The sequence below is a fragment of the Nuphar pumila genome, chromosome 7 (assembly GCF_984573655.1).
Source record: "Nuphar pumila chromosome 7, dmNupPumi1.hap1.1, whole genome shotgun sequence".
In the NCBI taxonomy this organism is placed as follows: Eukaryota; Viridiplantae; Streptophyta; class Magnoliopsida; order Nymphaeales; family Nymphaeaceae; genus Nuphar; species Nuphar pumila.
This window is the reverse complement of record NC_143255.1, coordinates 45,170,543-45,183,294: the sequence shown is the minus strand read 5'-3', so window position 1 is coordinate 45,183,294 and position 12,752 is coordinate 45,170,543. Positions and strand designations below refer to the sequence as shown.

The following is a 12,752-nucleotide window of genomic DNA, read 5'->3' as shown; positions in this document are numbered from 1 at the left end:
TGTATTGAAATTGTTGCTATGTATGCAAAAATATGAAAGCTTATCATGATATTTATTGATTTGTGCACATGCTTTTTGAGCAAGATGTATGAATGGATGATTTAATTCCTATTCAAACTTGTAAATTTGGGGTCTTAAATTGACCGAATTAGCTTTCATAAATTTGGTTATGGTATTGCTTGAAAAATACTAATGCAAATAAATAAAACCATAACACCAAAGCATTGGCTTATTAAGAGAGGGTAAGCGGTACATATTAGCTTTGTTGATATTATTTGAGCATGAAAGGTTGCTCGTTTCCCTACCCACTAAGAGAGAAGAATCCTCTGCATAGTCTGCAGTGCAGAGAATACAGAACTCATGAGAAAAATCTAATGCATCAGGTATATTATTATGTTGAGAGTCTCTCTCGGTCTTGGCGTTCTGCACATAGACTAGTGAAGTGTACCCGGCCAAGTCAAAGCCACCCTTGCATGAAATTATGCCTAAGTCATGGTCCTTCATCAGGTTATTGCTTATGTGGTATCAATGTGTATCATATGGACATGGCATGCATCATATAAGAAAGAAAGATAATCAAATATAAGAATTTATTCATGTATAAGAAGGGCATTTGCATTGATAAGTTCACGCATATTCAACTGTTCATGGATTTCACTCAAGTGAATGATGAATAATGGTTATCTATTGTAATTTATTGCTTATTCGATATACTTGCAATACTTGTTGAATATTGCCAAAAATTGAAATCTAAGTGCTTGAAAGTTGAAGAGATTTCTACTTGTGAATTCTAGATTAGTTGCTTAGACATGTTTGTCTGACCCTATGAATATTCAATGTTTTTCAAGAGGTGATTGAATTTATATGTTATAGCGGGAGGTTGTGACAGGGGTCAAGTAAAACCTTTCCCAAACTCGCCAAAGTTAATAAATAAGAGCATATTATTTGCTTCAAACTCTGATTAAATTCTTGATTTTTTTTATTAATAAAGAACAAGTGAAATCGTTATTTCTTTTATGGATATTCAAAAATCTAAGATATAATGTTTGTCCAAATATGAATGTGAAGAAAAAGTGGCGTGTCAAGTTTTACTCCTGATTGATTTTACCCTACTGCAATTTTATAAAAAGATAAAAAAAAAATCACGTTTTTCGAGACTTAAAAATCTTGAGGCATTATAAACTTGGTATCAAAGCGGAGGGAAAGTATGACTCAAACATATCCAGCCGATCACCATCGTTGTAAGTATGTTTCATTTTAGTTTAAGTTTGATGATATGTTATGCTTAAAAATTGCTTTTTTTTTTGTTAGTTATTGCAAAATCAGAATATGGATGTTACAATGTCATATAAACAAGAATTTTTTCTTTATGCTGAACTTAAAAGTAATTAGAATCCTTATATGTGTTTGTAGATGGCCAGCCGACAACCTGCAGGTTGAACTGCCCGGAGGGACTTCATTTTTTAAACCTTCATGACTCTGACGGCCACTTGTCAGAACCTTGCTCGCAATACGAGTAATGGCAATGGCACTGGCCACCATCCTAATGCACCTGCAACACCACCTACTACCACGGTTCATGGAGCGTCTTACAAATGCTTGATGAAATTGAGCCCTTCTGCTTTGACTAGTAAGGAGGATCTTGACGTGGCAGAAGACTGGGTCTGCGCGATTGGCCAGATCTTTGAGATTCTCGAGGTTCCTACTGAGAGGTAGGTGTTCTTTGCCACCTATCGGTTCCAAGGCGACGCAAAGAGCTGGTGGGAGACAACGTGTGAGGTACGCTACATGCCGGATGAGCGATGAGCCCTCACATTGGGGGAGTTCACAACAGTGTTTATGGACACCTACTCTCCTCAGTTTGCTAAAGACCACAAGATGCAAGAATTCTTGTATCTCAAACAGGGTTCCAAAGGAGTTGTAGAGTGTACCACACAATTTTGGCACCTAGAGAAGTATTGCTCACACACGTACACTACTGATGAGGCATGGGCAAAGAAGTGTGTTCATAGACTACGAGACGGATTGAGGATCCAAGTGCTCACGAGCCATCCCCAGAACCTTAACCAGGCCATTAAGATGGCCATGATGCTTCAGGTGGGAAAAAGAATTAAAATCCTTAAACTCCTTAAGTTCCTAGCTCACTTCTAAAGAAATAGTAACAACTATCGTGTCATAGGATGACTGGGAGTCTTCTAGGATGGCTCAACCCAAGCGATTCGACGGGTCAAAGGGCAACGTAAATAAAAACCCTAGACATGCTACCAAGTTTAGGAAAGTGTCGCTTGCAAAGAAGGCCAAAGGGTCACAAGGGAGTGATCGACCACAGCAACCAGCTGCAATTTCTCATCATTGTGGTAAGAATCACTCAGGAGTTTTTTGTAGGTTAAGGGGAGAATATATGAGATGCGGAGATATGGGGCACTTTGCCAAAGATTGCCCTAAGGCGCCGATTCAAAAGGGAGCACCCTCTATGCCTCGAGGGCCTTCTTAGCAACCACGCCCTCAACAGCCGCAGCAGTCCCAAACCCTGGGACATAAAAGGGTCATGGGACGTGTATATGCAACTTCTTTGGAAGAGTTGCAAGAGGATGCAAACGTCATCGAAGGCACTATTTCTATTACAATGTTTGATGCTAAGGTTTTATTTGATACCGGCGCTACGCATTTGTTTGTGTCTATGCGGTTTGCTAAGTTACTTGACATCACACCAGTTTTATTGGGATATATATTGGAGGTGATTACGCCATCGAACAATAGTTCTATTGCTCGTACCTTTTTTTCCTATGGTAGAAGTATTAATATCAGAGCAGAATCTCTCTGTCAATCTTATATTGCTGGATATGGTGGGCTATGATGCTATCCTTAGCATGGATTGGATGTATGACCACAATGTTTGTATGATATGTTGCGAGCAACATATCCGGTTTACTCGCTCAGACCAACCTGTACTTGAGTATAAAGCAAGTGAAAAAGAAGGTAAGGGACATATGATTTCGGTATTGAAGGTGCAGTGATGTATAAATAGGGGTTATGAGGCATTTTTGGCTTGTGTGTCTTTGATAGACCCCAGTACGACTTGAATAGAGGACTTGAACATGGTTCATGATTATGCAGACGTCTTCCTAGACGACTGCTAGAGAGGTGGACTTCGCAATCGAGTTAGTGCCTAGAACAACCCTGATATCCAGAGCACCCTATCGTATGACCCCAGCAGAGTTGGAGGAATTGAAGAGGCAGCTGCAAAAATTGATGGACAAGGGCTTTATTCGACCCAGTGTTTCACCTTGGGGAGCTCTAGTCTTGTTCGTTAAGAAGAAGGATGGGTCAATGCGCCTATGTATTGACTATTATATGTTGAATCAGGTGACGATCAAGAACAAGTACCCTCTCTTGAGAATCGATGATTTATTCGATCAACTTCGTGAGGCTAAGGTCTTCTCAAAGATAGACCTATAATCAGGCTTCCATCAATTAAGGATCAAGGAGACAAATGTGCATAAGACGGCTTTCAGAACACGGTACGACCACTATGAGTTTCTGGTGATGTCTTTCAGGCTAACCAATGCTCTTGCAACATTTATGGATATAATGAAGCAGATCTTTCGGCCCTACCTGGATCTTTTTGTGTTCGTGTTTATTGACGACATCCTGATTTACTCAAAGAGCGAGGAAGATCATTTGAGGATTGTCCTTGAGACACTTTGACCACATTAGTTGTACGTTAAGTTCTTGAAGTACGAGTTTTGGCTAAATCGAGTTATGTTCTTGGGTCACGTGATCTTCAAAGATGGGGTGTCAGTAGACCCTGTTAAGGTAACTTATCTCATCAATTGTGTGACATCCAATATTGTAATATTGTTTGGAATTCTATTTTGATTTATAAATCTTATTATGGAACTAAGTGGAAGCAGTCTTAGACTAGAAACAACCTAAGAATGTATCAAATATTCGTAGCTTCTTTGGTCTGGTAGGGTATTATCGATGGTTTATACAGGATTTCTTGAAGATAGCTACATCGATGACAAAGCTACTTCGCAAAGGCATTAAGTTTGTATGGACTTCGTAGTGTGAAGAGAGCTTTCAGAAGTTGAAGAAGTGGCTTACTTCTGCCTCAATTCTCACCTTGTCGACCAGACAGGGAGGTTTTATGGTGTAAAGTGATGCATCAGGCACAGGATTGGGATGCGTGTTGATGAAACATGGCAGAGTGATAGCATACGTGTCACATCAACTGAAAGGGCATGAGCAAAATTATCCCATGCGTGACCTAGAACTTGCAGCAGTGGTCTTTGCACTTAAAGTGTGGCGGCATTACCTTTACAAGAAACAATTTGAGGTTTTCTCTGATCAAACGAGCCTCAAATACATCTTTTCGTAAAAGGTCCTCAACATGAGGCAGAGAAGGTGGTTGGAGTTTTTAAAAGATTACGATTTTTCTATATCTTACCACCTAGTTAAAGCCAACGCAGTGGCTGATGCTTTGAGTAGAAAAGCAGGGAGCCTTGCAAGCCTTATTAGTAGCGAGTGGCGATTACTAGAAGATTTGATTGATTGGAAGCCTTTCACCCCTGACTCAGACCGCATACAAATAGTCAGTTTGGCAGTTCAGACAGAACTTACAGATCGAATCATTTCTCTATAAAAGGATGACCCAAAATTTATGAAGACGGTTGCAACCTGCAAGCAGGATGAGTCAGTTCTTCATCTGGAGGAGGATAGAAGCATATGATATGGCCATAGACTTTGGGTACCGGAGGATCCTCAATTAAGGAAAGAACTTCTCAATGAAGCACATCAGTCTAAGTTCATCATACATCCGGGAAGCACAAAAATGTATAAGGACCTTCAGAGATCGTATTGGTGGCACAACATAAAAAGAGTCATTGAATATGTATCGAGATACTTAATTTGCCAATAGGTCAAAATAGAGCATCAACGACCTAGCTGAATGCTACAGACGAGATTCCACAATAAAAGTAGGAAGATATCACCATGGATTTCATAGTAGGTTTACCCAGGACCCACCAGCGGAATGATACAATATACTAAATCGACACACTTTTTATCGATCAGGGCGAATCAGACGCTAGAGAGTCTGGCAGATTTGTACATTGAAGAGATCGTCATGTTACATGGAGTACCTGTTTCGATCATCTCAGATAGAGATCCAAGATTTATTTTCAAATTTTGGGGGCAACTTCAGAAAGCTTTGGGAATAAAGCTTAAGTTTAGCACCACCTCCCACAAATGGACGGACAGTCAGAAAGGACTATTTAGACCTTAGAAGATATGCTTCGAGTGTGTGCCCTAGAGTGGAAAGGCGATTGGAGTAAACACTTAAAGTTAGCTGAGTTTGCATATAATAATAGCTACCATTCAAGTATTGGTATGGCCCCTTATGGGGCATTATACGGACGACCCTGCAGATCCTCTGTTTGTTGGAGCGAGGTTGGAGAATGAACAATCGAATCACCTATAGTTCTGCAGCATTATTCAGATCAAGTTCAGCTGATTCAAAAAAGACTTTTGACCGCATAGAGCCACCAAAAGAGCTATATAGATTTGAAGCGTCGTGAGGTTACTTTTGAGGTAGGAGACCATGTGTTTGTCAAAGTCTCGCCTACAAAGAGCATGTTTTGGTTCGGAAAGAAAGGAAAGTTGAGTCTGAAGTATGTCGGACATTTTCTCATCCTTGAAAGGATTGAAGGTGCAACATATAGACTCATAGTTCCTCTTCAGTTTTTCAGCATTCACAACTTGTTTCACGTGTCAATGTTGAGGAAGTATGTACCAAGACTCTAAGCACATTATTCAATTTGTCGAGATAGAAGTACAGAAAGACCTTACATTTGAAGAACGTCCCAATGAGATAGTGGATCCACGAGATCAGGTGCTACGACACAAGACGATTCTGTTAGTGAAGGTTTGATGGCAGCACCATGGGCTCGAAGAGTGTACTTGGGAGCCTAAGGTGGATATGAGAGTGAAGCATCCATACCTATTCGGTATGTTACCTTAATCAAATTTCGAAGATGAAATTTCTTTAAGGGGGGTTGGATGTAACACCCGTAATTTTTTGAGGAATTTATTTATTTTTATTGGAATTAAATAAGAAATTTATTTAAAATTAATAATGGTAGGAGTCCATAGGTGGGCCGTCACATCCTATGTGGCACTCCAAAATAAAGATTTAAAATATGATACCAAAATACAAGTGAAAAATGTTAAAATAAAAAAAACTAGTTATTTGTTGCAATTAAAAGTTTAGCATTTTTCTTTTTTTTAATTTCTGAGAAGAGGACAATTTTCTAGAGAGCTCCATAAGGATGGCATCATCTCTAGAGAGTCTTAAATGGAGTTGAGGGCTGAATTAATAAGACAACAAGCTATTTAACAAAAAATTAAAACTTTATTGTTGACTAGTCAACTTGCTTATTTGGCAAGTAAGGAAGGAAGAAAAAAATTAGCACTCTATTCTAACCCTTAGATCAAAAGGCTGGAATTATTTTCAGTCCTTGATCTAAAGGGCAATGCCTATATATAGAGGAGGGTTGCACGCTCCTCCATTATTGCCATATTTTTTTAGCTCTCTTTCTCTCTCTCCCAAAAACCTATCTCCCTTATTCTTCTTCTCTATACTTCAACGTTGAGTTTTCTCAACGTGGTCCATCATAAGAGGCTTCCACGCACATTGAAGAAGCTTGGAAAGGTCTTGAGTGAGGCCTTCGTTGGCATGGAATGGCCGGTTTGTGTGATGACAGTCATCTATTCTCTCATAATCGATTTTCATCATTAAGGTAGGGAGTTCTATACTCAACACCTAAACCAGGATTCGTAGGTATGAATACCTTTGATTTTTTCATGAGTACAGACCCTCGATCATGCATTCCATGTGTGGGTTTTATTTAAGACTATCGGATCATGTATTTGGAAGGGGTTTTCGAAAGAAAAATCCCAAGAAAAATCATTTTTCATCTAACTGATTTCTTCATAAACTAAAATTGTAAGAACGGTAAAAGATCCATGGTAGCTGATTGTTTTTCTGAATATTTTGTTTTGGGTTGGTAGATTTCAATAATATTAATATTCTGTAAAAAATTTATGAATTGCTATGGTTGTTTTTCTGAGAAAATATGAGTTTTTTAATTCAGTTTCTTTAAAACATGTTTTGTTTTTCGTTATCTGGTCTGACACTCGACCGATAAATCATTTGTATCTCTCTCGTCTGAAAAAGTTTTAATGAGTGGTTTGTTGTATTGAAAAGCTAACAAGATTTTGCATCTGTTGTAAAATTTTGAACTTTGTTCACGAAATGAGCACGAATCGGTGACTATCGGAATAAAAAAGTATAGGTCTACACCAAAACCTTTGTATTTCTCTCATACAGAGGAGTTTTTATGAACGATTTGGGGCATCGGAAAGCTAACAAAGTTTTATACATTCTGAGAAAATTTTGGGTATGTCCACCATACACAAAAATTTTTACAACCTTTGTAACAGTCGAATAGAGTTGGGGTTTTCTTAGAATCTAAGAGTTTGTTCAAGAATGGCTTTTAATATCGGGTTTATTGTTAATCTTGATAAAGAAAGATAATTTGAACATCTAGGGTAGAATATTTTATGTTTAGCATGATTAAACATTACGTTATTGTATAAATAATTCATGTTTCATGATTGTTTATGGTTTGTTATGATTCTTGCTTAACGAAAATCTTATTCGAGATATTTCTTGACAGTTTTACGATTCTTTGACGATGTTTGTTAATATTTTAGCAAGCTAAGCTTGGACATGAGCAAATCTTTATTTAATGATAATGAAAACATGTTTAGACTATCAGAAAACTCATGATTTATATAGATTTTTACCTTGAGGTTGCTCTTTCTTGATGAATCTTGCATGACCTTGAATCTTGTTATTCTTGTCCTTGTTTTGAATCTTGACCTATTTTAGAAATAAATCGATATATCTTCAATAACGAGTCCAATAAATTCAAATAAAATACTGAAGTGTTCTACACATCCAGGTCTTAAACTTGAAATTTTAATTTATTTTGTTTGGATCTATATTGGGGCCAAAATGTTTCTTGTAACAGAGTACAGATGTTCTGCTCTGTCTGCAGAACTATTCTAACCCATGATTTTGAGGACCTTAAAGACCTACTCAAGGCTGATCAAAATAAATAAAAAATATATATATAGGTGAATCCTAACATATATAAGATGGTCCTGTAAAAAGGGTTTTATGAAAAGATTTATCTAGAAGTCTGGAGAAAATTTTGAAACCAAAAAATTATTTCTGTAGAAACAGGGAATGTCTTATATTTGTCCAGAGCAGGGTTTAGTCTTAAAAAAAAATTTATTTATCTATGATGCAGTTTTTAGTTCTGTTTCTTGGGTTATTTTTCTGAAACACATGTGTATTTATAGAAAAATTAAAAAAATATGAATCGTAATCTATAAATTTTGATGAATTTTCTAAAATTGTACTGACAGAATCCCAAAACTACGAATTATGATATGTATTGAAATTATTGCTATGTTTACAAAAATATGAAAGCTTATCATGATAGTTATTGATATATGCACATACTTACTGAGCAAGATGTATGAATGGATGCTTTAATGCCTATTCAAACCTGTAAATTTGGGATCTTAAAGTAGCTGAATTAGCTTTCATAAATTTGGTTATAGTATTGCACAAAAAATATTAATGCAAATAAATAAAATCATAACACTAAAGCATTGACTTATTAAGAGAGGGTAAGCAGTACATATTGGCTTCATGGATATTGTTTGAGCATGGAAGGTTGCTCTTTTCTCCACCCACGAAGAGAGAGGAAGCTTCTGCATTGTCTACAACATAGAGAATACAGAACTCATGAAGAAAATCTGATGCATCACGTATATTATTATTGTGTTGAGAGTTTCTCTCGTTCTTGGCATCCTGCACATAGATTGGTGAAGTGTACCTAGCCAAGACAAAGCCACCCTCATGAAATTATGCCTGAGTCATGATCCTTCATCAGGTTATTGCCTGTGTGGTACCAATAGAGCTAACAAGTGAAACCTAATTGTATGTGCATCATATGGGCATGTCATGCATTATATAAGAAAGAAAGATAATCAAAGATAAGAATTTATTCATGCATAAGAAGGGCCTCTGTATTGGTAAGTTCATACATATTTAATTGTTCATACATTTTACTCAAGTGAATGATGAGTAATAGTTATCTGTTGTGATTTCTTGCTTATTCGATATACTTGCAATACTTATTAATCATTGTCAAAAATTGAAATATAAGTGTCTGAAATTGAAGAGATTTCTACTTGTGAATTTTAGATTACTTGCTTAGTATAGCTCTACTCTACTGAGACATGTTTGACTGACCCTATGAATATTCAATGTTTTTCAGGAGGTGATTGAATTTACATGCGATAGCAGGAGGTTGCAATAGGGGTCGAGTAAAACCTTTCCCAAACTCGCCAATGTTGATGAATAAGAGCATATTATTTGCTTAGGACTCTGATTAAATTCTTGATTTTTATTATTAATAAAGAACATGTGAAATTGTTATTTCTATTATGGATGTTCAAAATTCTAAGATTGAATGTCTATCCAAATGTGAATATAAAGGAAAAGTAGTGTGCTAAGTTTTACTCCCTATTGATTTTACCTCGCTACAATTTTATAAAAAGATAAAAAAAATCACATTTTTCGAGACTTAAAATTTTGAGGCATTACAATAAGACATAGTATTTGTTAACTGACTCACAGAAATTAAATCTTTCCTTAACCGTGGAACAAATAAAACATTCTTTAAAACAATATCTGATGATTTTGATTTAATTTTTGCTTCTCTAATGTGAGTAATGGCAATTTTCTGTTCATTCTCTACCATGACCAGATCATTTCCATGATATGGAATGAGATTCTTAAGTTTATGAACAATACTTGACATATGCGCTGAAGCACCTGCGTCGGTGAACCATTCCTTATCCTGACTTTCTTTCATCGTCATATCTGCTAAGGCTTTAGGAGTATCATTGACTTGGAAGGCATGATTGAAACGGTTATAACATTCTAAAGTCGAATGATTTATCTTTCTGCAAATTTTGTAAATCACAATCTCATTTTCATCTTTCTTACTAGAACCTTCATGATCTTGCTTGTCTGATTGAGTGTTCTCTCCTTGACCTCAATCACCTTGGACAAAACCACGACCTTTAGAATTGAAACAGTATTGATTACTGCCTTTTTCTTGTATTGATTTTGTTGAGCATAATAGGCAACATGTTGACCACTAGGTTCATGAAGCTTATTTCAAACTTCATGATTTTAAGACACTACTTCTTAATACGGGGGAATAGGTGGTTTCAACATTGCTGACACAAAAGACTCGTATTCAAGACCAAGTCCTTGAAGCAACCAGAAAGCTTTCACTTCATCTTCAATCAGTTTTCCTATAGCTGCTAGATCATCACGTACATCTTTAAATTTTCTAACATATTCTTCAAGAGGATCAGATCATTTCTTGAGAGACATCATCAGATGGAGAAGATGAAAGGCATGCTCTTGAGACTCTTGAGCGAAAGCATTTACAAGAGTTTTCCAAATTTCTTTTGAAGTCTCAATCCCAACACACTTTTGGAAAGAGTGCCAGTAATTCAACCTTTCAATAGTCGATCAGATCAATGCCAAGCAACATAAATTGGATTTTGAATAACCTTTATAGCATTAGACGGATCTACAATAGTAGGCATCGGCATGAGTGTTTTATCATTTAGAAACCCCTGCATACCTTGGCTCTCAATGAGTGCCATCATTTGAGTTTTCCACAGCAGAAAATTTGTTTGACCCACCAAATTTGCGATATTTAACTAAAGTGGATATGGGTAAGTGGATGAGTTGGCCATACCATAGAATAAAAAAAAAATGAACGTTTGAAACCTTTGCTTCAAGCTAGCTTTGATACCATAAAAAAAAATATGATAGAGAGGCATAATGGTCAAACCATACAAGAAAAACAATATTTTACATGGTTCGGATCTTACGTCCACGGGTAAAAGACACTCACTCTCACACTTTATTCAAATGGAGATGGGTTACATATAAAGACCCTTTGAGTCTATCTTTATATTTTTTGTTATGTTCGAAAGATGACTTTCCTTTATCTTCAAATTTGAAAATGTCTTTTATCCTTTCCTTTTTGGTTTGAAAACATCACAAGGTGACGTGCACTATCTGCTCCTACCAGACAAGCAGAGCCCTCGTTGGTAAGAATCACAGCATTTTGACTAAACAGCAGACCCACGAAAAAATGTTTTAATGAAAAACAGACTACTTACCACCGAGGTGGTATCCCGTGTGGTAATCGAGGTCCTGTGTCAAGCTGAAGGCCTAGGTTCAAATACCTCTGTGACATGGGGTTTAAGAGATACCAGGTAGAAGTCTGCCTAACCCCAGCTTGAATTTCAAAAAATAAAAATAAAACAGACTACATGGGTGGAAGGTAGGGATGGCAGTGGGGAGGGGCGGGGCGGAGCGGGGGACAAGGTCTCCACCCCTGCCCCGCCCCAAGATTTCATCCTCCACCCCCACCTCCATCCCCGGCGGAGAATGGATTTTATCCTCCATCCCCCCCTTCATCCCCGTTTCATGTCCTCCATCCTCGGTTCAAGCGGGGATGAGGTGGGGTGGGGCGGGGCGGGGCGGGGATATTGCGGGGAAAAGTGGTCGGGGCGGGGTTGGGGCGGGGCTGGGAAAAGTGCACATCCATCCCCGCCTCCACCCCCGGACGGGGATGGATTTTAACCTTCGTCCCCGCCTCCATCCCCGTTTCATACCCTTCATCCCCGGTCCAAACGGGGCGAGGCGGGGCGGGGCCCCGCTTTCCCCCAGTCCAGTGCCATCCCTAGTTGAAGGTGCTCACCCTTTCTTTGGTCCTATGTTTGTCTCCCACCAAGTGTACAGGTGCCTTTAACTAGTGGGTTTTGTAGGGATTGGGTAGTCATACCCCCGTGGTTTATTTCGCAAGGAGGCAAGCCCATTAAGTGACCCGGTCCTCGACGAGGGTTAAAAAAGAAAAAGGAAAAAGACAGAATATGCTAGAAAAGCTTTTTTTTTTTCATCAATAGTAGTGTTTATGAAAAAATGCTTTCCAAAGATTTGCAAACTTTTGGAAATGGATAATCGTGCTTGGCAAGTGAGGAGCAAAACTATTTTTTTTTTGGTCAATGATGGTCGGGCGTTTTGGATGTTCACAAGGCACTTATGCTTTCACCTCACATATTCAAGTTGTTTGACTTATCCATAGGCTCTGTCTAAGGAGACTTGAATCGAAGGTGTTTTAAGGTTTCCCCCTGCTACATGCTGTTTGGGAGCAGTGGTGTTGCCAAAATGTTGCATTGGCAACGGAGTTGGCAGCAGCAACACCACATTTCAATGATGTTTTTGGCAATTCCATCCTCAACACCACCTTTTGGCAAAACCTTATTTCAGCTACACATGAAAATGGTGTTTCCATTGCCATTTCAATGCAAGGCTTTGAAACAAGGCCTTAATTTCTTTCAAGTCCAAAATAAAGACTGTTTTTATTAAAGATCTAGAAGGGATCCAAGCTGCTAAGCAAGAATTATACTTCTCATGCTTTACGTGGAGCTCTGTCTAGCTGTAATTTGTTTTGTTTGCAAGTTACTAGCTTGCTTTATGCTATGCACTTTGTATGAAAACTAAACTGGCTTTTCTTCAA

At 37.9% G+C, this 12,752-nt stretch overlaps 1 protein-coding gene across 1 annotated transcript; it reads left to right on the top strand.

The window, feature by feature from the left end:
* Nucleotides 1–1,473: 1,473 nt before the first annotated feature.
* LOC149832124 (uncharacterized) lies at nt 1,474–3,708 on the top strand. Its single transcript, XM_090013167.1, has 2 exons — nt 1,474–1,712; nt 3,558–3,708. The coding sequence occupies exons 1-2, from the start codon at nt 1,474–1,476 to the stop codon at nt 3,706–3,708; spliced, it is 390 nt and encodes a 129-aa protein (XP_089869293.1).
* The last annotated feature ends 9,044 nt before the right edge of the window (nt 3,709–12,752 follow it).